General features: G+C 36.6%; 1 protein-coding gene across 3 annotated transcripts in view; it reads left to right on the top strand.

Annotated features, from left to right (window-relative positions):
• LOC121993244 (casein kinase 1-like protein 2) overlaps positions 1-19,227 on the top strand; it is a 32,880-nt gene extending 13,653 nt beyond the window's left edge. For 2 of the 3 annotated variants that reach the window (XM_042547960.1, XM_042547959.1), the window contains 8 exons: positions 16,167-16,228; positions 16,337-16,400; positions 16,481-16,565; positions 16,649-16,775; positions 16,922-17,004; positions 17,090-17,150; positions 17,773-17,915; positions 18,554-19,227. In XM_042547960.1, the coding sequence (XP_042403894.1) occupies positions 16,167-16,228; positions 16,337-16,400; positions 16,481-16,565; positions 16,649-16,775; positions 16,922-17,004; positions 17,090-17,150; positions 17,773-17,915; positions 18,554-18,826 (898 nt within the window). In that variant the 3' untranslated portion in view covers positions 18,827-19,227. Of the gene's footprint in view, positions 1-16,166; positions 16,229-16,336; positions 16,401-16,480; positions 16,566-16,648; positions 16,776-16,921; positions 17,005-17,089; positions 17,151-17,772; positions 17,929-18,553 lie in introns of all 3 variants that reach the window. The other variant, XM_042547961.1, reaches the window with a different exon arrangement.
• Positions 19,228-24,974: the final 5,747 nt, after the last annotated feature.

The raw sequence follows: 24,974 nt of genomic DNA, 5'->3' as shown, positions 1-24,974 counted from the left end.
TATTGCACCACAATCGCATATATGTACCTGTTGTAAAAGGATCACTATTCAAAGGGCGAGAATACACTGCCCCGACTGCTATCTTACAGTATGCAACCTGTGTGGACCATACTATTTCAACAAAGAGGTACCCGTAACTCCTGCACCTTTTACTCCATTTTACCAGATGAATTTGATACAGGAACAAAGAAACTATATTATCTGGTGCGAAGAGGAAATTAAACGATTAAATGAGGAGCTTGCATACTATAAATCACAGTGGGAAGCCCTGCAATTAGAGCAAGACTTGCAGAAAGATTTCCAAGAACTTAAGGAAACTGGCAACATGCTTATAGAGGAAATAGTTGCGACTACATCGAGTCCACGGTTAGTAAAAAACATGCTCTATAATTTAACTGTGGAAATTGATATCCCAGGTATTCCCAAGTTCAAATTGAAAGCAATTTTGGATACTGGCGCAACAACTTGCTGTGTAGATTGTTCCAAAAGGTGCCTTAGAACAAAATACATTTGTGGTAAATTTCAGTGGTATTAACTCTCAACAATCTGCCAAGATGAAGCTCAAAAATGGACGTATGACAATCGGAGACAATATCTTCAGAATACCCTACACTTATAGCTTTCCGATGGTATTAGGAGATAACATCCAATTTATTATTGGATGTAATTTTATCAGAGCAATGCATGGAGGACTCCGAATTGAGGGTAACACTGTAACTTTTTACAAAAATCTAACTACTATCAACACGTTACCATCTGTGAATGTAGCTATTGAGGAGCTTGATCTGGAGGAAGAAGAGTATATATAAATCAAAGAAATGGTTATCTATTCTGGAAGGATTAATTCAACATTTGAACAAAAATTTGGTCCCTTATTACAAAAGTTGAAAAAACAAGGAGTTATTGGAGAGGATCCTCTCCAGCATTGGCAGAAGAATAAAATCCCGTGCTAATTGGATATTAAAAACCCTGAGTTTATTATTGAAGATAGGCCCTTGAAGCACTTGACTCCAGCCCAAAAGGAAGCATTTTCTAAACATGTGAAGGTCCTATTAGATTTGGGTATTATTCGGCCCAGCAAAAGCAGGCATAGAACAACGGCCATCATAGTTAACTCAGGTACTACCATTGATCCAGAAACTAGAAAAGAAAAGAAAGGGAAGGAGAGGTTGGTATTCAACTATAAACGTCTCAATGAGTAAGCTTATTGAAGGTCAGTGTTAGAGAAACTGACAAGTTGACTGCACTTTGAGGGCCATCTGCCCTTCCATCAGTGGTTGAGCACTCATTTTGAGGTCTACAATGGCATACCAAGTACAAGGTTCGACCATATTCGTTGCGCTCATCTCCACCTGAACCCTATTTACAGTTCATTTCATCACCTCACATATGTTTATCAGTGTTGGTACATGCTCTAGGCTTAGTACTGAAGAAGGAAGTTGGATCGGAGTGCCTAGTCTATTGTGTGAGCCATGCACTTAATGGGGATAAGTTGAGATGTGCCCCATCGGAGAAACTGGTGCACAAACTTGCGATAATAACTACGAAGCTGCTGGAATACTTTAAAGAGCATACGATTTAGTTATATTCAAACTTGCTTTGATGCTAATTATGTAAGGGCATTCAATTTGGATTATATTCATACTTCCTCTGATTATGTATAAACTGGATATAGAGGGATCATAGTTGTCAAAAGCGCGAGACACAAAAAGCACTCAAGGTCTTGGGGATTAAAGCGCAAAGCGAAGCACACGCTCTATGGAAAAAACACAAAAAACTAAATAGAAGAAATATCAAATATCAAAATAATCATCTTCATTGTCCAAATCTTCGTCATTAGCTCCCTCGCTTGATTTGTGCCTATCAGTATCTTCTTCAGTTTCATCATCAAAGTTGATCTCTTCGTCTATAAGACTAGTTCATGTTGAAGATTATTTTCAGCAGATGATGATGTTCCTTTTGAAGTAGATGCATTTCGAGATCGAAAGCCATATTCACTTTCACCAACCCCAGACGCTCGTGCTACACACTCCAACGCAAATCTTCACTTTCATATATAAAATCATTATCATTATCTTTATCATCATCCAATTTTCCTAACAATCATTCATTACTATTATTTATCTCTGGCAAAAGTACTAGAGTCGATCTTATCTCGCATGTCATATCTTCGCCTCAAAGTGATATATACCAAATCATTCAATTGTTGTTGAGATAATCTATTTCTTTGCTTAGAATATATCTGCCAAAATATAAAAAAAGTAAGAAGTTAAGTCCATAATATAAATTTTATTATTATTAAAATTTTTTTGACTTGCGTGTTCAAAAAAAACTCGGCCTAAAGAAGAGTATGTGAGGTTGAAAATTCTCATTGCAAATATTTTTAATTCGATGTTGATGCACCGTAAGAAAACCACCAATCAGCTTGAAATACAAAATCATATAAGATTAACTTTATTACCATCCAATATTGATATTGCATAATATATTATTTATGGATTTATCTAGTGATTTTAAAGTTATTTGTCTGATAGCCATTGGAAAACCAAAAAGTCTTGCTTTCTTGTATTTTTACAATTGATTCAATCTTATCTTATAAATCCTCATCTCTCACCAATCTAGATATGCACGTGTACAAACCCTCCATCACTTATGCATCATTTTCTATGTCAGAATTTGAGTAAAAAAATTCCAGATTCATGAAATATCCGATTGTGTGCAAAGGTTGATAGAGTTGAACGTTCCATCTTTTGTTAATGAATTCAAAAATACTACGATATTTCTCTTCATTATTGTTAAATGAAGTAGCGATAACTTCTTTGGTTTACACAGTCTACCAGTCACAATACTTTCACTAATGAGCTGCTAACTTTTAATGTAAAAATCATATTTTTCCAAAATGAAGGCATTAATATCACTTTTGCTACATGCATTCCGGTCGTCACTTTAGAAAATTGCCTATTTGTTCACTTTTTAGATATAAACATCTTTCTCAGATTTACTTGTTGTCCGTGAAACTGCTTTATAGTAAAAAAAAAAAAAAAAAAAAAAGGGTTGCGAAACGTATCTTTGCGGTTCTTACCATGTCTCTCTGTCTAGTAAACTCCCTCATAATGCTCAATACTTATGGTCTATTGTAAATATAATCAAATACCATCGATGCTCGTTCATGTAATTTTCTGAGATGAGGAATTTTGAATATATCCTCGAGCAACAAATCTAAACAATGAGTTGCACAGTACAAGTGTGGAAATCGATTTTTCAGAAGATGACCTAAAAAATATAAATTCAGTAAAAAAATTTAGAAATATGATCCAATTCTTAATTGAAAGTAGCATAAATTTAAAATATTACCCGAATCACATTTTTTTCTCCAATGCGATATACAAATTTATAAAGTAACTCAAACAACTTAGTAGTTGTGTGAGAATAGCCTGAAACATCAATTGATTCAATAAATACACTTCCTTTAGAACCAATTACCAAAAAACTTATAAGTTCTACCCTTTTTATCCGTCCACCCATTTGCCATGATTGTGCACCCAAACTTAGCATGATCTTCTTTGTAGGATTTGAGAAGCGAGTTCGTATTTGCTAACTCCTTTAAATACTTAACCCTCACTTCATGATATAATGGAGGTTTCATCCCAGATCCTAATTGCCCAATAGCTTCAATATAAGACTCAAAAGAATCATGTTTAACGACATTGAAAGTAATTATGGCATCATACATGCAACAAATTTCTCAACTACAATATTTCTGAACTTCTTTTTATTTTTATCAAATTGTCCTTTATTTTTTGCACATCTTTCAGTTTGTTTACATTTTTTACCTTGGACCATAGGATGGATACTTTGATCGGATATTGGTCATTTCCCTTCCACTTTAGTTTGAAGATCATTTTCATATTTTTCCAAATCTTACAAATCAACAATATCATTAGAATAAGGAATATCATCCATTTTATTCTTCAAATTACTCATTTTTTTTTGCATGAACTCTCTAATTTCTTCTTTAACATGCTCGGGATATTTCGGACAAACTTTCACATTTCTATTGCCCCCAATTAAATGTAGCTTGTGTCGATAAATTCCTACCATTTTTTATTTTACTAAAAAAATACAATCGACAATATTTGAATTTTTAAGATATGAACATGTTACATAATTTCTAGCGATATCATTTCGAGTTAATAGAATTATTGTATTTTGACATGATTAAGACAACTAAAATAAATAATAGTCAATCAATAAAAATACAAAACAGAAAATAAATTAACATGGATTAAGATAACTGAAATCAATAATAACCACAACTAAAATCAATAATAGTTAATCATTAAAAAATACAAAACAGAAAAAAAATATTAATAGAAAATAAGATTCTTACCAATATTAAGGAAGCAAATAGGAGAGGAAAACAACAGAAGATATGGCGGTGGCCAGGTGGATGGGTGGTGACGGCCAAGCGGACGAGAGGTGGCGAGAGACGGACGGGAGGCAGAGGGCCAGAGGTTCCCCTTGGTGCCAGTGGCCAGGAAGACGAGAGGCGGCGAGAGGCAGAGGGCCAGAGGCGAGAGAAGATGAGTTTATGGCATTAAGCCTTTTCACCTTGGCAGTGGTTGTTAGGCTGACAGGAGATAGCGAGAGGCAGACGGGAGGCAGAGGGCTAGATGCGCGAGAAGATGAGTTTAAGGCTTTAATCTTTTCACCTTGGCTGATGCGACATGGAGTCAGCATTGGGGGGGGGGGGGGTGTGGAGGGGCAGAGGCAAGACTCGAGAGAAGATCGGTAGGGTTTAGGGCTTTTAAGCTTTTATTTATTTATTTTAATTCAATAACTCTGCCAAACAAAAAAAATGGACTTCTTTGAAGCGCAAAAGCGCACCCCTCACGCTTTATCACAAACTCTAATAAAGCACGTGCTTTAAAGACTTCGTGCGCTTCCGAGGTCTCTGAAGCGTAGTGCTTGCGTCTCGCGTTGCTTAAGCGAGCGAAGCGCTTGCTTTTAAAAACACCAAGAGAGACAAATATTGTGTTGGGTTATTAAGATGACTTAATATAGTTTAGTATTCTAAATGACATTGGCAAAAAATAGATATTTTTTGGAAAATTTAATTGCAAAAATAACCACTATGAGGAATTTTTAAACAAAAAAAAAACCCTGGAGTAGGATTGCAAACAATGAAGAGTGTCGATCTCGGGTCAAAGTTGACCAAGCTCTAATGTTTGACGTGAGAGTGAAAAGTCTAGTAAGTTAATGTTGAGTAAATATTTGATAGTGGAAAAGCCTAAGTGAGACATTGTTGATCGGATACTTGATAGTTAAAAATTCATCACGAGTTGGCAAGGATGAAGTCCAAGTGGGTCACCATTGATCGGACACTTGGCGATTGGAAGTTCAATAGAGAGTTGACATTAGAGGCGAAGTCCATGAGGATCGAACACCGGACGGTTGAAAGTCTAATAAAAGTTGACAAAGACAATCTAAGTGGGTCATGGTTAATCGTTCACTTAGTGATTGGAAGTCCGGAGTTAACATAAGAGGTAAAGTTCATGAGGACCAGACACTTGGTGGTTTATAGTCTAATATAAAGTTGACAAAGACGAAGTCTAAGTGGGTTATGGAAGATGTGGATTATGGAGGATAAGACACTTGACATGAGACGTGAAGTCTAAGTGGGCCAAAGTTGATCATCACTTCATAATGACGGAAGTCCAAACACGTCGAGTATTGGATGTTTGGCAACGGAGAAGTCCTGATAAGTCAAGGTTGACTGAATGTTAAGCACGAGACTAAAAGTCCCGATAGGTTAAGATTGATTATATTCTAAGAAATGATGAAATCCCGGTAAGACAAGGTTGGCTAGATGCTAGGTCATAGTGAAATTCTGGCAGGTTAAGATTGACCAGATGTTAGGTAATGGTGAAGTTGATCCGGTAGGTTAAGATTAACTGGATGTTAAACAAAGGAAATATTAATAAGTTGAGGTCAATCGGATATTAGGTAAAGTGAAAATTAATTTCCGTAAGGCTGAAACAAGGTCTTAGTCGACTAGTATAGACTAACAATCTATTGATGAACTCTTAAACCCTGAATTTGGGTTTCAAAGGGGTTTAAGGGGATTGATTGATGAACTTCTAAATCCTGAATTCAGGGTTTAAGGGTTTGCTATATAAGTTGATCGTTGGGTATGAGTAATCGATTGATGGCACTGTTGCAGCGAATAAAAATTTTGAACTTGGTTGAGACACTCGATTGATGCGACACCCTTCGACTAAAGGTGAATAGCAGTCGACTCTTATGGTTTGAGCTGGAAAGAGGCATTCTATAGGTGCAACGTTCGAATTCATGTAGAACAATCGACTGATGGGAGCTAACAATCAATTGTTAGGCAGTTTTCAACCCCGATTCGAACCCCATAAAAGAGAATTTTCATGGAGGATTTTGACGTCGATTCTTGGAAGATATGAAAAGAAGTGTTGTTGCATTCCAGACTTTCAAGAGACATGTTAAAGCAATCATAATATGAGCAAAGCAAAGATCTCTTGTGCAAATAGTTTATTTACATTGTATGTATTTTCTTTTTTTTCTTTATATTTGGTTATTGTTTCTGGTAAAAGAATATATTTGTAAGAGCTTTCTCCACCTCCGAAAGGTGTTTGACAAGGAGAAAGGCATAGTTGTGATACCGCTAGGACGTTAGGGCGTGGAGTAGGGAGTTTTGAACAACGAAAAATCTCGTGTTCTTGTGCTTGTGTTTCGTTTCTTATATTTGTTTCTGCTACCTACTAATCTCTTGTAGACGAGCACACGAATAATCAATCAAATTGAAGAGGATCATTATTCAGCCTCTCTCACAACGTCACCGGTCCCAACAAGTGGTATTAGAACAAGGTTGCTTTTTTACTGGATTGACTGCTAGAGTAGCCCATGCTAGAGGAAGAAGAAACAATAACATTCTTGAGTCCTCTAATACCAACAAGTAATATCAAAACGAGATCGCTCTTCATCGGATTGACCTTTATAAGAGCACAATGCTAGAGGAAGAAAGAAAAGTTGCAATTTCATAATGGACGTTCAAGACGGATTCAGATTTGACATCGGAGTACTCCACTGTTTGGAATAGACAATTTTGAATATTAAAAATCACGGATGGAACATTTCATCATGATGGACATCGATAGTAGGGATCGAAATTCTAAAGGATACCAACGCTAGAGGAAGAAGAAACAATAGCATTCTTGAGTCCTTTGATACCAACAAGTAATATCAAAGTGAGATCGTTCTTCATCGGATTGACCTTCATAAGAGCACAATGCTAGAGGAAGAAAGAAAAGCTGTAATTTCATCATGGACGTTCAAGACGGATTCATATTTGACATGTGAATACCTCCATTGTTTGGAATAGAAAATTTTGAATATTAAAAATCATGGATGGAACATTTCATCATGATCGACATTGATGGTAGGGATCAAAGTTCTAAAGGATAGTAAAGGAAGAATCCTTAAGAAAAAAATGGGCCTAGAAGCAAATCCAAAAATATGAGATAAACGATAAAGTAATCAAAATTTTGACTAATTAAAGTGTCTAATAATATTTTGTGCAAGATAGATGCGTACGGGGATGCCAAGGAATTGTGGAAGATTGAGGGGGAGGATAGGTTGTTTACAACGGAACAAGAGGAATGCTCGACATTCAGAATCGATAAAGCCAGTGCCATCTTGACGAGTATAGAGAGCCCAACTCATGGAGGTAAAACATTTTCAATTGATATAAATAAAAATTACATTATTTTCTTCAAGAGAAAAATGACACTGTAAGAGAAAATGCCCAAAATTAACAAAGAAGAAGGCTATGGTGGAGAAACCAAATTAAGTTGGATCTTTGGTATAGAAGGGCAAATAGCACATTGTGCGTTTCTTGTGTAGCTAATGAGGATATTACTTAAATCAATGTACAAGGGGAGGGAAGTCAACTAAAGGATAAAGGAGGAAGCTCAAACTTAGGGAGAGTTTCTAAAGCAAAACCCAAGGTATCATTTTATAATGAAATTTCTTTATTTTATGAAAAGAAGCCTATTAGAATTAATTATTACGATTCAAGTGCTCCCTATCATGAAAATAAGAAAAATGATAAACCTAAACACATGAAACTTAAGAAAGGTAGACATATGTCTAGAAAAAGTTATCATCAAGCTAGATATGAAAAATCAAGAATTGAGAATTTAGAAAAAGAAAATAAGTCTTGAATCAAGACTTAATAAATTGGAGAATGATAATTAAAAAGATGACAAATTAGGTTAAAGGGTCTAAGAAACAAAATATGGGGTTAGGTAGGCAAGAACTATCCAAGGATAAGAAGGGTTTGAGATACAAATCAAAGTCTACGGATGGTATGCCTTTATACCATAGGGTTCCATATGACTATGGAACTATCCCTAGGTAAGGAGTCAAGCCTGCAAGGAAGGCTATTCACGGTGACAAAGGCTTCTAAGAAGCCTAGAAGAGTCATTAGGAGGGAATCTAATCCCTAATTAGTACCTAGTATACCTAAGGAACTTCAATAGGTATTGAGTTTTTAAGAATGTGATCCCTTCACACTAGATGAGTATAGGATGAGTCAACTTAGATTGGAAGAGTAGTTAATCCAACCAAGGTAAAGTTAACACTTTAAGGTATTTTCAAGGTATAGTGATATTTTGAAAATGAAACTTAAAAGCTTATCTTGAAAGATTTTTCTAGAGTGTGCAAATGACATGATATGATAAAATTCAAAAGTATACCAAGTTTGGGGTTTTGAAACATTCGAAGGAGTTGGCCCGTTTATGTCAAATTCTGTATTCGATATAATGTTAGATGATGACACTTAGATTAGACATATATTTTTATACTCATGTCATTTTTATTTATGCTTACCATGCTTTTGTGTCATGATACATGCCATGATATTATGTCATATATGATTGTTCATTAGATCTTGCCATGATATTTGTTTATCTAACTTAATACGTGAATTTGATAGTGTCATGCCATGACATGCATGCATCATTTAAATTTGATAATTTTTTTTTGAAAAATATGCATTTTATATATGTCATGTTCATCTACATGCATTGATTTATTTCTTGTTATTAAGAACAAATAAACATTATTTGACATTCTAGGTAGGAGGGTCAAATTAGACATACCTTGATAGTTCTGTATAATCCCATATCTAGGAAGAACTTTACATATACAAGAACCATAGGATAATTTGTGTGTATTGAGATACATTAGACAGCGAGTGAGATGTTAGGATGATGAGCAAGTTCAAGAGGTTGATATGGTGCATCTACATGAGTTGAGCATCATCAAGTCAGTGATTTTGCATCGACCAATTATGGAGAAAGCTAATGCACAAGTTATGTCATGGTTGGAAATTGTTTTGAATAGTGTTTTCAAAATTATTTTGAAAAATCTTAGTGAAATCTATTTGTTAATAGAAATCACTAATAATGTTGATACAAAGTTAGAATGAAACATTGAATGATTCAATGATTTTTAATTTAGTGTAATTCTTTACAAATGATAGGTTATTTCTTAGAAAATTATTGACATAAGTAATGTCTGAATGAAGTTTCATCGAAAATCGTAGAATTACTTATGCATTTCTAAATTTTAGCATGCTAAATGTTCAGATTATCTAATAACAAAGATAACAATCGATTGTTTTAGAAATAACAATTGATTGATGTGGTTTTAAGTCGATTGTTAGATATATTAGCCGATTGTTAAGTAAGATTTGACTAATTCAGGTTGTTTCAGTCCTAAGTGTACTTCTAGGTATTTAGCTATCATTAACCTCCACGTGATTGGATAAGCATTCCAAGGGGGGGTTTCTTTGTCAAAAAGTAAAGGGAGTGCTAAACAAGGAGGAGAACAAAAATTGAGGGTAGAGTTTAGATTCAAAGTTGAACTTTTAAGTGGGTTGATCATATACTTGGCGATTGGAAGTCCAATAAGTAGTTGACGTGAGAGGTGAAGTCCAAATAGGTCATGGAGGATCGGACACTTGACGGTTGAAAGATCAACAAATAGTTGATAAAGATGAAGTCCAAGTGGGTCATAGAGGATTGAACACTTGACATGTGATATGAAATCCAAGTGGATTACGGTTGATTGGACATCTTGACCATGAGAGATGTCTAAATAAGTCAAGGGCCCGGTGTATAGCAATGGAGAAGTCCTGGTAGGTCAAGGTTGATTGAATATTACGTTAGAGTAGTGCTGTAAATGGCTATAGGCAGTGGCGGTGTTATCATTGACCGCCTAGGCGGTTGAATTTATTTACTATTTTAATACGTAATTAAATAATATATTAATTAAAGGATAAAAAATTAAACAAATGATCAAAAATAAAAAATTATTATAAAATATATTAACTAAAAATAAAAAAGTTAATTTAAATAAATAAAAAAAAGGGCAGCCCAGTGCACGAAGCTCCCGCCATGCGGGGTCCCGGGGAAGGATCCATTGTACGCAGCCTTACCCTGCTTTTTGCAAGAGGCTGTTTTCAGGATTCGAACCCATGACCTTTTGGTCACATGGCAACAACTTTACCGTTGCGCCAAGGTTCCCCTTCTTAATTTAAATATATATATTTTAAAATAAAGAATACTATTTTATATATATATATATATATATATATATTAAATTAATAGGATAATTTTATTGGATTTTAATTAAGCTTATTTAAATTATCTCAATCATGATTAAAATTTTTAATCTAAAGTTTCGATTAAATCCTAAGTTAAAAAAAACCTATTCTGTTCGACGATTGACTTCAGTGTTTCAGCGTTGAACACATCGCTAGATGTGACACATTTGGACGCGTCACGTAAGCTTGGTGACGAATTCGAACCCGTTGCATGTGCCCGAATGTGTCGCCTGAGCCCGGCGACGCGTCTAGACGCGTCACCAGAGTCCGAATCGGAAATACTTTACTGCTGCCTAAACACAAGGCGGTGCGGTTTAAGGCAGTGTAGTTGAGGTCCGCCTCTCGCCTAGGCGGCTGCCTCAAACCCCATTTAGAACACTGCGCTAGAGATGGAAAGTCTAGACATGTGAATGTTGATCGGATGCTAGGTAATAGTGAAATCCTTGTAGATCAAAGTTGACCGGATGCTAGGCAATGGTGAAATCCCGACAAATTAAGGTTGATTAGATACTAGGTAAAGTCCAATAGGCCAACATGCAAAAAAAGTCGTTATAGGTTGAGGTCAATCAAATACTAGGTAAAGTGAAAGTTCAACCTTAGTAAGGTTGAAGTAGAAGTATCAATCGATTTTTACGAATTATTAATTAATTGATGAATCTCTAAACCTTGAGATTGAGGTTTAAGGGGGTTTGCTGTAAATATGCGCAATCGACTAATGGTACTGTTGTAGTGAACATAAAATTTTGAACTCCGACTGATGGCCAATACTAGTTGAAAAGAGTTCTATAGCTACAACATTTAAATTCAGGCAAAATGATGGGAGCTAGCAGTCGACTATTAAGCGGTTTTCAAACCTGACCTGAATCCTATAAAAGAGGGATTTCGTGGAGGATTTCAACATCGATTCTTGGAAGATTTAAAGGGAAGTGCTATTGCATTCTAGACCTTCAGGAGATATTCTAAAACAATCACAATGCGAGCAAAGCAAAGATCTCTTATGTAAATAGTTTATTTATATTGTATTCATTTTCATTCTTATTTTTGTATTTAGTTGTTGTTTCTTGTAAAAGAGCAGGGTTGTAAAAGGTTTCTCAACCTGGAAGGTGTCTGGCAAGGAGAAAGGTATAGTGGTGATGCCCGCTAGGACGTTAGACCATGGAATATGAACATGAGTTTTGAACCATGTCTAATCTCGTGTTATTGGAATATAAACACGTGTTTGTGTTTCGTTTCTTGTGTTTATTTCTGTTGTGTACTAATCTTTTGTAGACGAGCACACGAATGATCAATCAAATCGATAACCAATTCCAACATAGAGTTGAGAGCATTAGTTGGCTCTTAATTGGTTGTGAAATAGATATATGATAAATTTGAAGGAAGTTACTATAATAATTTATTTGGAGAGGGTGCAAAAGTTAAATGAGAATTTTAGTCTTTCTACATTGAGCATATTCTGAAGATCCATAATGTGAAGGTAGGCTAAAATTGGTGAATGTAATTGTTGGATGGATGAAATAAAATAAAATGCCAATGGAAAAGGGTAGAGGTAGTTGCAAGAAGCATCTTGAAATGAATGACCTGAAGAAGGAAGCAGTCGATCGAGTTAGAAACACTTCTGTCAAAGTGGCTCAATGCAAATGTATCAATTGAGTTGAAACACTTTAGACAAGGCATTTAAATGTGCTCCATGGGAACCTTGTTCACTTGAAGGCATGTGATGTGAACCTGATGAGAATAGAGTCTCATAAACCCACGACAAATTGAAGAAAGAAACAAAATAAAGGTTACATTGATAGGATGGATGATAATTTCTCGACCCAATGTTTAACAAAGCACAAATCTTTAGATATATGAGATAGAAGATGCCACAACCTTGGGATTTAGGTTGATAAGTTCTATGAATGCCATAAGAGATTATCTTGACAAGTTCTAGTTTAATGAAGAACTAACAAGTGAGCCTCACTATGCTTTTGAATTGAAAACCAAGAAAAGTTACATTGGTAGGGTGACCTAAAAACCCTAAAAGGATAAAAGTAAGCCCATTTTGAAAAGGCTTAAGTAGACTACTTAGCTAGTTTGTGTTTAATTCATCATTACAACCAAATAAAGGAAAAAATTAGGCCTACATATTAGAATTGTCTCCACTACATACAAATGGAATTAAGTGACTAATTAAGCTCATCTAGGGCTTAAATTAGGTTCACTAAGCTGTATGAACGCTTTTTCAAATATGCTTCAATTGTAGATTCAGCCTTAACATCTTTAATAGCCCAACAATTACTTCATCTTTTAGCTCTAGCTCTTGTAATTGGGATTCCATTGAGGCATAATGGGTCATCGACAAGATGTAGAATGGGATGCTACTTCTTGGTCTCCATCTTTGACTCCATCAGCATGTTAGGGTGAATTATCTTGGGGAACTCAGTTTAACTGAGTACACTTTGGGCGAATTGGTTTGGGGTGTAAATTCTGATGAAATGGGAACGTACCTTTTTAATGTCCAACTCAGCATTGAATGGGATAATTAGGTAGGCTATGCTAATGAGGACATAGAAAGAAACAGGACCTACAGAGGGAGTGGTGATTGCTATGATAATGTGGCATGAGTGGAGTACTAAGCATGGTGAAGACAAAGGATAGATCTGAAGTAACAATTAAAGTAACTTTAACTAGTTTTTTTTTTTTGATGAATAAGTTTAACTAGATAAATTGATGAGAGATGGTGAGAGAAATACTTGCAGAGGATGAAGGTTTAAGCAGGGGAAAGAACCAGCAAAACTTTTCTGCAGAATCTTTTAAAATGTTTAATCTCACTACTCTACATTTCAGAAATGGGTTAGTGAGGTGAGAGAAGAGGAGAGAGGTATTGGGGGAACTGCCTGTGGGGGTTAATAATGGATAAATCAAAGGGAATATTTTGTATCAAGTTCTGTGCAATCTCTCATGGAACTTGATAAGGGGATCTATTGATGTGGGTGTAGCACCCACCAACATGTAGCATCGATGGGAAGGTGCACCTACTTTAGGTGGGCAATTAAAAGTAAGCTTGGTGATTTGGGGGGATTAATTAACAATGGATACAATGATGACATGCTCTGGTCAAGTTGTTTACAGATAAAGGGAAATTGACAAAGCTGGCTCTACGTAGAGGGTCATGCATCTTAACATAAAATTCTCAAGCACTCACTTTGAGGCTTGTAACTAAGGGAGCCAGGTATAACATTGTCAAGAACCTCACAATCGATCTCCTACTCCAGTTGATGAGAGTAAGGATCTATGTGATCTATAAGCAACAACTTGTTGCCCCTTACCAATTCAACCTTATTTATTTTCACCTTTTCTTCCCCCGGACCCAAGGTTTGAAGTGCCGAGTCGTGCCGCCCGAAACAGTCGAAATTTACTGTTCCGGTGATGAACCGAAACCGGCACAGTAGGAGAACAAATTTCGCTGCCACCGGAAGCGTCGCAGGTCTCTCTCTTCCCGCGGCGGCGGAAGCGTCGCGCGACACCTCCGCCGGCGCCGGAAGCATCGCGCGGTGCCTCCGTCGGAGCCGGAAGCTTCGCGCGAAGCCTCCACCGCCGGCAGAGGCGTCGCGCTCCGCGCGACGCGATCGCGAGATTGGGCACTGTTACAAACGAAATTTTTTTAATTAATTAAACAATTCTTAAGTGTAATATTTTGAATAGGGCTTTTAAAAATCCTAATTAAATTATCGCTATAAAATATATTTAAAATTTTAAAAAAAAATTAAAAAAATTAATTGATATTTTAAAAAAATCTTTATACTGTTTTAAATTTATTTAAACTTTTTTTTTAAAAAATAAAAAATTCTAATAAATCATATTTATATTCTAATAATTTATTAGTGTTTTTTTGCTGTTTAATTTATATATATATTTTTTTTTACCATTTTAAATATATAAGATTTAAATTAATAATTAGTTAAATGAATAAATAATTAATTTATATAATTACGATGTATCAATTTTAATTCGAGTAATTAATACATCTTTAAAAGAAAATTACATTTAATTATTTTTTAACCATATTAAGTTGTTCAAGCAACTTATATAAAATCAATATACAATTTATTTTAAAATTATATACAATAAACATATCTATCTAATAATTACTATATATTAATAAAAAAATATCGAAACTGTATCGGCACGGCACGATACGATACCGAAACCGTATCATTCCGGTCTGAGACCGAAACCTCGGCACGGGTCGAAATTTTAAACCTTGCCTGGACCCCACATTGGAAGGAGCTTCGTACATTGGATTGTCTTTATTTTTTTGGCCCATTCCAATTCACTTGGTTATTTCACAACCTAATTGGGCTACCAAGTAGAACTCAAGGTTTGATTTCCAGAACCATCTTGTTATTCACCTTAGCTGAACATAGTGCACTGCCGTACACTGTTTGTCTGAAGGCCCTTGTCAAGTTGGTTGAACTCAGTCAACTCCAGTCAACTTTCGAAGCTGTGCTCCAAGCTTACTTTAGTAAGCATACTTGTCTATTTGTTGTGATCAAACCACAGCAAAAAAATACATTGAGTATTTTAATACCCATTTAGTATTAGACAGTGTATGTGAAATTAGTTAAACTTGCATATCTTTTTTGTGAAAGCTGTCATGGCGGTGTTAGATTTAATTATTTTTTAGATTTGTTATTGATTTTTCATTTGAAGCATTGCTTGAAATCTTGTATGTGCCGTCAAAACGTATTGTTCCGATAAATCACTGAAACTCGATACCACTTGGCACTAAGGTTCAAAATCTCGAGTTATTTTGTAGTCTTGATCTTTGACTGGAAAGATACTGTTTCAGTCTCGTTTCGACACTCTGATGCATAGGATCAGTGAGATAGATTGGAGGTTGAAGGAGGAAAGAGATGGAGCAAAAGAAGAATACATTGTTTGTCTTGAGTAGTAACAAGTTTTAGTAATTTACCAAAATGATATATTTAGACCGTTTCATCCGGAATGGTACAAGATTTAAAACTATGCTCGCTACTGACAGTGTCTCCTTATTCTTCATCTCCTTCAACTTTAATTCATTATTAGCACCATGTATCTAAACATTGACACGATACCAAAACAATATTGTTCCAATTAAAGGATGAAACTTTGGCACAACTTGAAATTTTGAATCTTGATTTGAAGTATCAAGGACAGACACTATTTTGTTGAGTTTTAATTGCTTCTGTTTAGTTGGCCCATCTCCCATAGCCTTAAGTATTATGCTTGGCATACTAAAGTGTCTAAATCCTACATGTTTTAACATTTTGGAAGTTGAATCTAGTTTTATATCTTCAGACTGACAGGTTTCCAGAAAAAAGAAGGAAAAGTCTCTCACTTGATTTTGAATGACATGAATAATTTCATCTTTGAACATAGCGCATTAATGGCAGATTATAAGTGTCTAGTTTTTTGATTCATCTACTGTTATATTCTAATGCAGAGAGAACAAAAATTTAACTGGGACTGCCCGTTATGCAAGTGTGAATACACATCTTGGCATAGGTATAAGAATAATCATTCTGTATAATCTAGACTTGTTACAGGAACTCCTCTAAGTATCTTCTTTGTGGCCATCTTTTGGCCATCTGACTATTCTTTTCTTCTTATAAGAACAAAGCAGGAGGGATGATTTGGAATCTCTGGGATATGTTCTAATGTACTTCTTAAGAGGAAGGTTGGTCTATTTGTTAGAAACCTTTTACCCCTTATCCATCACTCAAACTGAAACCAGTTGGCTGTAAATGTTTTCTTCAGCCTTCCCTGGCAAGGTCTAAAAGCAGGAACAAAGAAGCAGAAATATGAAAGAATTAGTGAAAAAAAAGTGGCCACATCAATTGAGGCAAATTATAATCTATGATTACTTTGAAGTCTCATGCTCTATTACCTTATTTATAATTATGATATAGTGGTTTACACTTGTAGGCTTTATGTCGGGGATATCCTACAGAGTTTGCATCTTACTTCCATTATTGCCGTTCATTGAGATTTGAGGACAAACCTGATTATGCATATCTTAAGAGATTGTATCGGGAATTATTCATTCGGGAAGGTTGATTTCACTTCTCTTTGATGCCAAAATTCAAGATTGTGTTTCTGTTTAGTGATGAAACAATGATGGATAATTGAAGATGCAGTGTCTTTTCTAGAGTATAAATTATTTTTTTTATAGTAGTCATGTTCCTGGTTTCTCTGCAGGTTTTCAGTTTGATTATGTGTTTGATTGGACTATTTTAAAGTATCAGCAATCTCAGATAGCTGGTGCTCCTCCACATGCTATTGTAAGTATAAATCCATGTGCTGTGTATTCATCTTTCTATTCCTGAACGAATTGATAAACTTTTTGTACTATATTCTACTTCGTAGGGTCCAAATGCAGGACCTAGCTCTGGCTTGGTTCCTGCTGTCGCCAATGATGGGCAGTCAGGTGATTTGTCACATGTTTTTCTTTTACATAATGTTACAATTGAATGTTTTTAATATTTACTCTTCTGAAAAAACTATATTCAGCTTCTTCAATTTTTTTCCTTACTATATTCAGCTTCAATTTTTTTCCTTGTTGTCTACCTTTTTAGCTAGCTCAATTGTGTTGGCTAGTGCCTTAGTAGTGGATTGCTAAGTTGAAAAATACTCTTATTAGTGGCCAGCTCTGATCGCATTAGATGAATCACGATCCATTTTTTTTCATAATCCACAAGTCATGCTATCATGTTGAAATCAATTTTTCTTACTGTGGGGCCAGCAGTGAAGGATGGTTGGGGTGAGCGAGTCACCTTTTGCTACATGTTGAAACCAATTTGCCCCTACATGCATAGCCGTGTTGGTAGTTGAGTAGTAGATTGCCACATGAGAGTAGAGATCGAATCCCCGAGAGAACAATTCCTCGGGGAATAAAATTCCTCCCACCTAGAGAGGCCTCTTGGTCACCATGATTTACTCCAGGCTATGGGGGTGCTTGGGGTGAGCGAGTAACCTTTTGCCACATGTTGAAACCAATTTACTTAATTTTCATAATTTGGAGGGATAAAACTTGAATGATTGCATTTTAGGTGGTGAGGAAGGACGGACAGGTGGTTGGTTGGCTACTGACCCTTCCCGTCATGGACGAGCATCTCTAGCTGTAAATATTGGCAACTTATCCAAGCAGAAGGCCCCTATGGCAAATGATCCAGCTGCCAGTAAAGATGCTATGGTAAGTTACAGAGGTATCAGGTTTGCTCCTTTTCTCCTTTATTCGTACACCTATTGGTACCGTATTTGAAACCATGGTTCTACCTACAATACCATGTCAGGCGTTATGACACTGGAAATTTTTAGATAAAACATATATTCTTGCTGAGCTTGTAACATATAAAATTGTATTCTTCGATTTTAATTAGTGCATGCATGAACTTTGTGCTGATCACACACAATTGATACCTGCAAACTAGAATTGACTAGAATTGTAAAATTGAGGTAGGATTTCAGTTGCAAAAGCAATAGAAACGCAGATGGTTCCTGATGCTTCCCAGTTCAAAAGTTGTCAGTAGTTAGGATTGTATGATGGGCTTACAAAATTAGTTTTGGTTCACTTGTTAATTTTAGGTTTGCAACTATCCACCAGATACACTGCTAGTACATTATTTACTACTATCCAATCACCTATTCTATGTTATCGTTATTCTTCCATTGATCATTACTTGTTGCATGTTTTAAGCTTCCTATAACTTTATGGTTGATTGGGAGGGTTGCTATGTTGTTTTTAGAGAATATACACATGCACCATTTTATTGCTTCTTAAGATGACATTCAGTTTTGTGTACTTCCTAAACACTCCCACTGGGTGCATAGGTTTCCGATTCTACTTTTATGGGATGGTCAAGTGGATCCTCAAGGCGACTTGCTGTTTCTGGTGGTCGAGACATGGTGGGGACTGATGCAGATCAATCTCGAACTCGCACTGCAGAGGCGAGTCCAGTGACTTACCACAAAGTTTCAAGCGGCCAGAGAAGTTCTCCAATTGTTTCATCTACATCTGGAAGGAAACCGTCAGCAATTAAGAACTACGAGTCTGCGCTGAAAGGCATTGAAGGCCTTCATTTTGATAGCAAAGAGAAGAACTAGTTATAGTCACTGCTACTTCTGCTGCAATTTCGACTGGTGTGATGTTCCTCTAGAGATCAAAGTGAAGGAACACTTTGGTGTGAATCTTATAATGAGGACACACTTAGTTGCTATGAAACTTTGACTGCTGATTTGATGTGCCGCCCCTCCAAAAGATTGAAGGAATAGCAAGTGGTTCAATCATCAAAGGAAATTATGCGCATTTGTTGAGGAAATATGCTGAAGTTGGAATAAGAATAGTTTCTTCTTGTTTTATTAGTCATAGATGCTCTGCCATTATGTTTTCTTGACGTTTTTATTTATTTTTTGTTATTATTCTCAGAATTTTACATGTTTGATTATATACTTGAACGTGCCACCTTTAAAGCTTGTCTTTTACCAGCAGAATGCATTGCAGAGAAGTCCTGTGTCTCAGAGAGTTTTTTTCTTCTTGCAATGGTAATTGTTTTTGTAATATTCCCTTCCCTTCCAAATGGTACAAAAAAGCATACTACCATCTTTCAAAACCTATAAACACAGTTAATCTGAACAATTGCAATAAAAAAACAAAAGGAAACGTAATTTATCCTAAGCGTTTACTTGGGTTTGTGGCTACAAATGATTGGGATTCTCTAAGGGATGCTGAGTGCCACGGGGGTTAAAAACTAAATAAAATTTTTTGTAACTAAAAAATTTAAGATAGATAATTGACAATGGTTTAAGTGAATGTGGCTTCGGTGAAGTTAAACGAATGAATACAGAAATTAAGCAAGAAAGATGTGAAATTTAATTTAAGGAGTCTTTTGAGTTTGTCGTATCCTATTTATGCTTAAAGAAAAACTTTTATAAGAATATCATTAAATTTATTTAAGCCAAAAGCAAGATTTCACCTTTCTGAATTGAAATTATGCAGACAGAATATCGCTGATATGCTAAAGGAAACATTCTCTATTTTTCAAGTCCCAAATATACTCCTACAAGTGCAAAAAGGTTTTAAGAAATATTCCGAACTGGTTTCATGTTTTGCTTGTAACTTAACAAATAACGAGTTGAATGTGAAAGCTTATGTTAATAATGGATAAGGACTTGGCCCTAATTGTGGTTGTGGACATGGTTGGGGCTGAAATTGCTATCACAAAGGTAGGTCCGCTACCTAACGACTTTTCTCATGCCAGCTCCACGGAAATGGAGGGAGGTAAATGTAGGTACACAGACGTTAGATGCATGGTGAGATAAACCTCAAGCTATCAGTTTCTGAGAATCGATCCTTGATCATTACACAAAGATGTCATGCGTCCACCGTCTGCGCTACGCTTTCAGGACACACTGAAATTACTTTCACAATAATACTGTTGGTTGATCTAATTTGTCTTAGCACCACAAATGGACCTATTATGAAGAGAAAATGATGGTGTCCTTTTCTCCCTCTTGAGCGCCACTCCTTCTAATTTGTAGTGGTGCTCTTCTATATCCAATTAAGTTTCACTAAAGGTTGACCCAAATAGGATATGATCTTTGGAAGTGAGTTAAATCTAGTTAGGTCAAAGCTTGACTATGTGACTAGCAAAGGTAAAGTCTAGTCAGGTCAAAAGTTGACATGATGACTAGCAAGGAAAAGTCAAGCTGGTTAAGGGTGGTCAGATGCTTGGCAAGGAAAGTCCTAGCAGGATGTTAGGCAAGGAAAAGTCTAGGCGGTTAAGGATGATTAGATGTCTCGCAAGTGGCAAGTCAAAGCTGGATGTTTGGCAGGCTTGATCCTAAGAGAGTGATCCTTAGGTTATAAAGTCTTAAAGGAAGTCCAAGAAAGAAGCCTAGAGGTCATATAGACTTACATGGTTAGGCTTGATCATAAGGGAGTAATCCTTAGGTGGTTAAGTCTTGCAAGAGGTAAACTTAGTAGGTCAGCTAGAGACTTACAAGACTAGGCTTGTATGCTTTTCTTGTGTTTTACATGTTGTTTTACAGGAACCTGAAGCTAGAAGCAAAATAAAGAGCAGACAGACGTAAAAAAAAATGATAATTTAGTTAGGCTCATTGACTATCCCTGGGGGTAAACAGACAAACATAAAAAGACAAAGCTAGAACAATTCCGGAGTGAAGTGAACTTGATTCAAGTTGAACTAGACCCAAGCCGATTCAGTAGACTGAAAAACTAGTTCAATAGATCGAAAAATTAGTTCGGTAGACCAAACAGGTTTAGAAGACCAATAAAAGGTTCGAGAGACTGATCAATCTAATAATGACAAGATCGAGGATTGCGATAAACTTGATCGTGCATATCAAATTTGATTAGGTCGGTATATTGATAGGCCTTATAAGTAGACCGAAAAACCTTTATAAAAGAAATCCTGAGCATGACATTCAGATAATCAATCTTTATGACTTTCCTACTCTATGCTCGAAGAAAATACACCAACACACTATTTATGTGATCATGGAAGTGTTGGTGCAATCGACCTAAGTTTGATCGGTACGATCATGGTTTTGATGTGTGTGTCAAAGAGTTTAAGTTATACTTTCATAAGTGTTTGATATGTGTGTTTGAGTCTTGCAGGACTTGGTGAAACACACATGAGGAGCTTGGTGCAACTAAGCTTGGGAAGCTCATCCTAGGGCTCGGATCCTTGAGTCGGTGAAGGATGGTGTGGAAGGCATCTGAGGGACCGCCGGACGAGGAGCAACGGAGTGGAGCCGAGGGAAGTAGGCTTCAAGGCAACGTGAAGGATGGCACGGAGAGGAGCCGCGGTCTCGGGTGCATCTGAGGGACGAAGGCCAAGGAAGAGGACTTCAAGGGCGACTCCGGAGAGGATGAGTGTGAGTGTGTAACAAGGTGCAGTCCAGTCGGTTGCAACTTTTAGCAGTCGACTGCATGTTTTACCAGTCGACTGCACCAGTCGACTACATGTTTTAGCAGTCGACTGGCAGCGAACAGAAGTATTCTGTTTGCTCAGCAAACAGCTACCAGTCGACTACTAGTTTTAGCAGTCGACTGGTAAATGACCGTTGGTGCTGGAAAGTAGCCGTTGGCTATCTCTAACGGTAACACCAGTCGACTGATGGTTTTGTCAGTCGACTGGTGTCGGGGTTTGAGTTGATTGTTGATCAACTCTCTCCTCTTATTTAAGGGATGCTTTGGGGGCTTGAAGAAGGTTACTGGTGCTAATTGTAAACCTTCTTAGTCTTGCCCAAAGCTTCCAAGTTCTCTTCTCTTCCTCCCAATCTAAACTCCATCTTGTAAAGAGGAAGAGATCATTTTGTGAGAGGTTTGCTCCACCGAGAAGGAGAAGCTTTAGCCGGAGATTGCCGGGGACTGATCCACCGAAGGATCAAGGGCTCGTCCACCTCAAGGACACGTCGTGGAGTAGGAGCATCATATCCGAACCACATTACATCGAGCGTGTTAGCGTTTGCATTTTTCCTTGATTGCTTTCATTGTTTTGTTTAGTGTATTTCGCTGCGTACTAACCTTCTTGTAGAGAAGTAAACGATTTGGGGTGGCCTAGCTATCCAACCCCCCTTCTAGCCGGCCACCGATCCTTTACAAGTGGTATCAGAGCGAGATTGCCCTTCAACGGACTAATCGCCAAGAAGAGCACTCATCAAAATGGCCGGCTCAAACATTCATCCACCCAAATTCGAAGGCGACTTCTCTTGGTGGAAGAAGAGAATGGAGGTATTTTTTAATACCGATTTTGACATTATGCTAATCATGAGAAGTGGTTTTGAAGAGCCCAAGGATGAACACAATGAGACCATCGACATAACAAGATGGACCAAAAGGCAAAAAGAAGAGCATCTAGCAAATGCCAAGGCAATCCATCATCTACACAATGTTCTTCCCCAACAAGAAATAACAAGGGTTGGAACCTACTCAAGCGCCAAGGAGTTATGGGAAAAGCTAGTGGAGCTTCATGAAGGGACATCGGAAGCAAAATTGGAAAGAAGAGACCTCCTTCGAACTCAACTCAACAATATCAAGCTTGAGAAAGGAGAAAAGGTATCAATTTTACATTATAGAATTAAGGAAATTATTAATGGACTAACAAGTGTAGGTGAGACACTCTCAAATCGAGACATGATGATGAAAGCCCTAAATGCTTTCCCAAGAACCACAACTTGGAGCTCCATTGTAGATTCATACTACATATCAAAGGACCTAGAGAAATCCTCTCTAGATGAACTCTTCTCAAGAATGGAGCTCCACGAAACAAGAGTTGAAGGATTAGATGAAGAAGCATATAGATCAAGAGGAGTAGCTCTTGTGGCAAACAAGGGAAAGGGTAAGAAGAAGAAGTCTTCATCCCCACCATCCTCCGACTTCGAAGAATCAAGCGCCTCAATGGATAGTGATCAAGAGGCGTATATGGTGAGAAAAATGAGAAGGGCATTTAAAAGGTTTTCTACTAACAAATCTCATGCTAGGAAAAGCTCAAGAAGAAAAAGTAGAACAAGGAGGGTAATTTGCTACAATTGCCAAGGAGAGGGACACATAAGAGATGATTGCCCTCTCTTGAAGAAGAAGGAAGGGAAGAAGAGGGAGGAGAAGAAGACAAAAGAAAAGGGGAAGAAGGCTCAAAACCTAAAGGCAACATGAGATGATCCTTCATCATCATCGGAGGAAGAAGAGCACCATGTAGTCAATTTTGCTCTAATGGGAATTGATGATGTAGCCTCCACCTCATCCGAAAATGAAGAAGGAAAGAGCTCAAGTGAAGACAAAGAAGGGAGCTCAAGTGAAGGGGGAGGTCAAACATCGGATTCGGACGTCTTGGTAAGTGAGGTACATAATCTTCCTCCTCATATTTTAATTAAAATTATTTCAAGCACAAATGATGACTTGTTCAAGGGAAAAAGGAAAAACAAGTCTTTGAAACATGATATTAGCATGCTTGAAGAAAAATTAGAATCCATGTCTTCTAAGGACAATGATATGCATGCTTCTTCTTCTTCAAGTTCAAATGAATCATACTTAGAAGAAGAAAATAGGAAGTTAAGGGAAAAGGTAGAATACCTTACCAATGCCCTTAGGAAATTTGAAATTGGCTCTAAAATCCTAAATATGATCATTGGGAGCCAAAGGGCAAGTTTTAAGAAAAATGGGATAGGATACAATGAACCAAATAATGACAAGACCTACCATTGTCTACTTGCTCGGGGCAATCAAAAACCAAGACCATAGAACGAAAATGGATCCCCAAGGAATATTTGGTTAACCCAATTAGAAAATTTTTTTGTTGGGTGCCAAAATCAATCCTCAAGGGTTAGAGGATTTTGGGTTTAGTCAACCAATGAAATCATAGTTCAAATCCTTGAAAAATGGTTGACTTGAGACCTTAAGGGGGAGCACTTAGCCTTGATAGAAATTCATGATCAAGGGGGCTAAGTAGAGGTTACCATTATACCTTATCTTACAATGACTTGTATGATTTTCTAACCAAAAATGTGAGATAATGGGATGATACTAATAAGTCACTTATGCTTATGGCATTTTGATAAGTTATGTGATGTATCAATTTTTAGTGATCATAGACCAACTATGGGGAAAGCAAATGTTTAATTAATGGACATCTTGCCCATATATCATAGTTGGACATTTTAAATGCTTTGAAAATAATACTATGTTTTATTTACAGTGGATAGTTATTTTAAAGCATATGAATTCAAAACTAGGGTTTAATTTGATACAAACTTGAGTGTTTTTTCAAGGTGTTTGAGTTTTTATCAAAACTTCAAAAATATGATGAATTTTCATGAAAACATATTTTTCCTTATTAAAGGACATTAAAAGAAATATGTGTTCAAAATTTCATGATCTTTCGATTTTTCTAGAATTTTTTATGCATTTCTGAAGTTGACTTCGGAAGGCTGAAATTCAGCTTAGTAATGTGCCAGTCAACTGCGACAGTTAGCAGTCGACTGGTACCTATTTTCCAGCACTGTCAAGAGCTGGTTTTGGGAAATTTTAAGTCCCCATTGATACCTAGGTATGTGTACATGTTTGGTATAATTTTTGATGGTGTCAAAGGGGGAGAAATGGGAAAGGTTTAAGTTAGAAACCTAATTGTGTGCAAAACTTGAAAATTAAGGTTGAAGAGCATATGTTAAGGGGGAGCTTGGGAATTATGCTACATGTTTACGTATTGCTTTTAATTTTCATATTGTTATTAAT

Source organism: Zingiber officinale, chromosome 6B (genome assembly GCF_018446385.1).
Source record: "Zingiber officinale cultivar Zhangliang chromosome 6B, Zo_v1.1, whole genome shotgun sequence".
Lineage (NCBI taxonomy): Eukaryota > Viridiplantae > Streptophyta > Magnoliopsida > Zingiberales > Zingiberaceae > Zingiber > Zingiber officinale.
The sequence above is the reverse complement of the archived record's forward strand: the minus strand, read 5'-3'. Positions and strand labels throughout refer to the sequence as shown.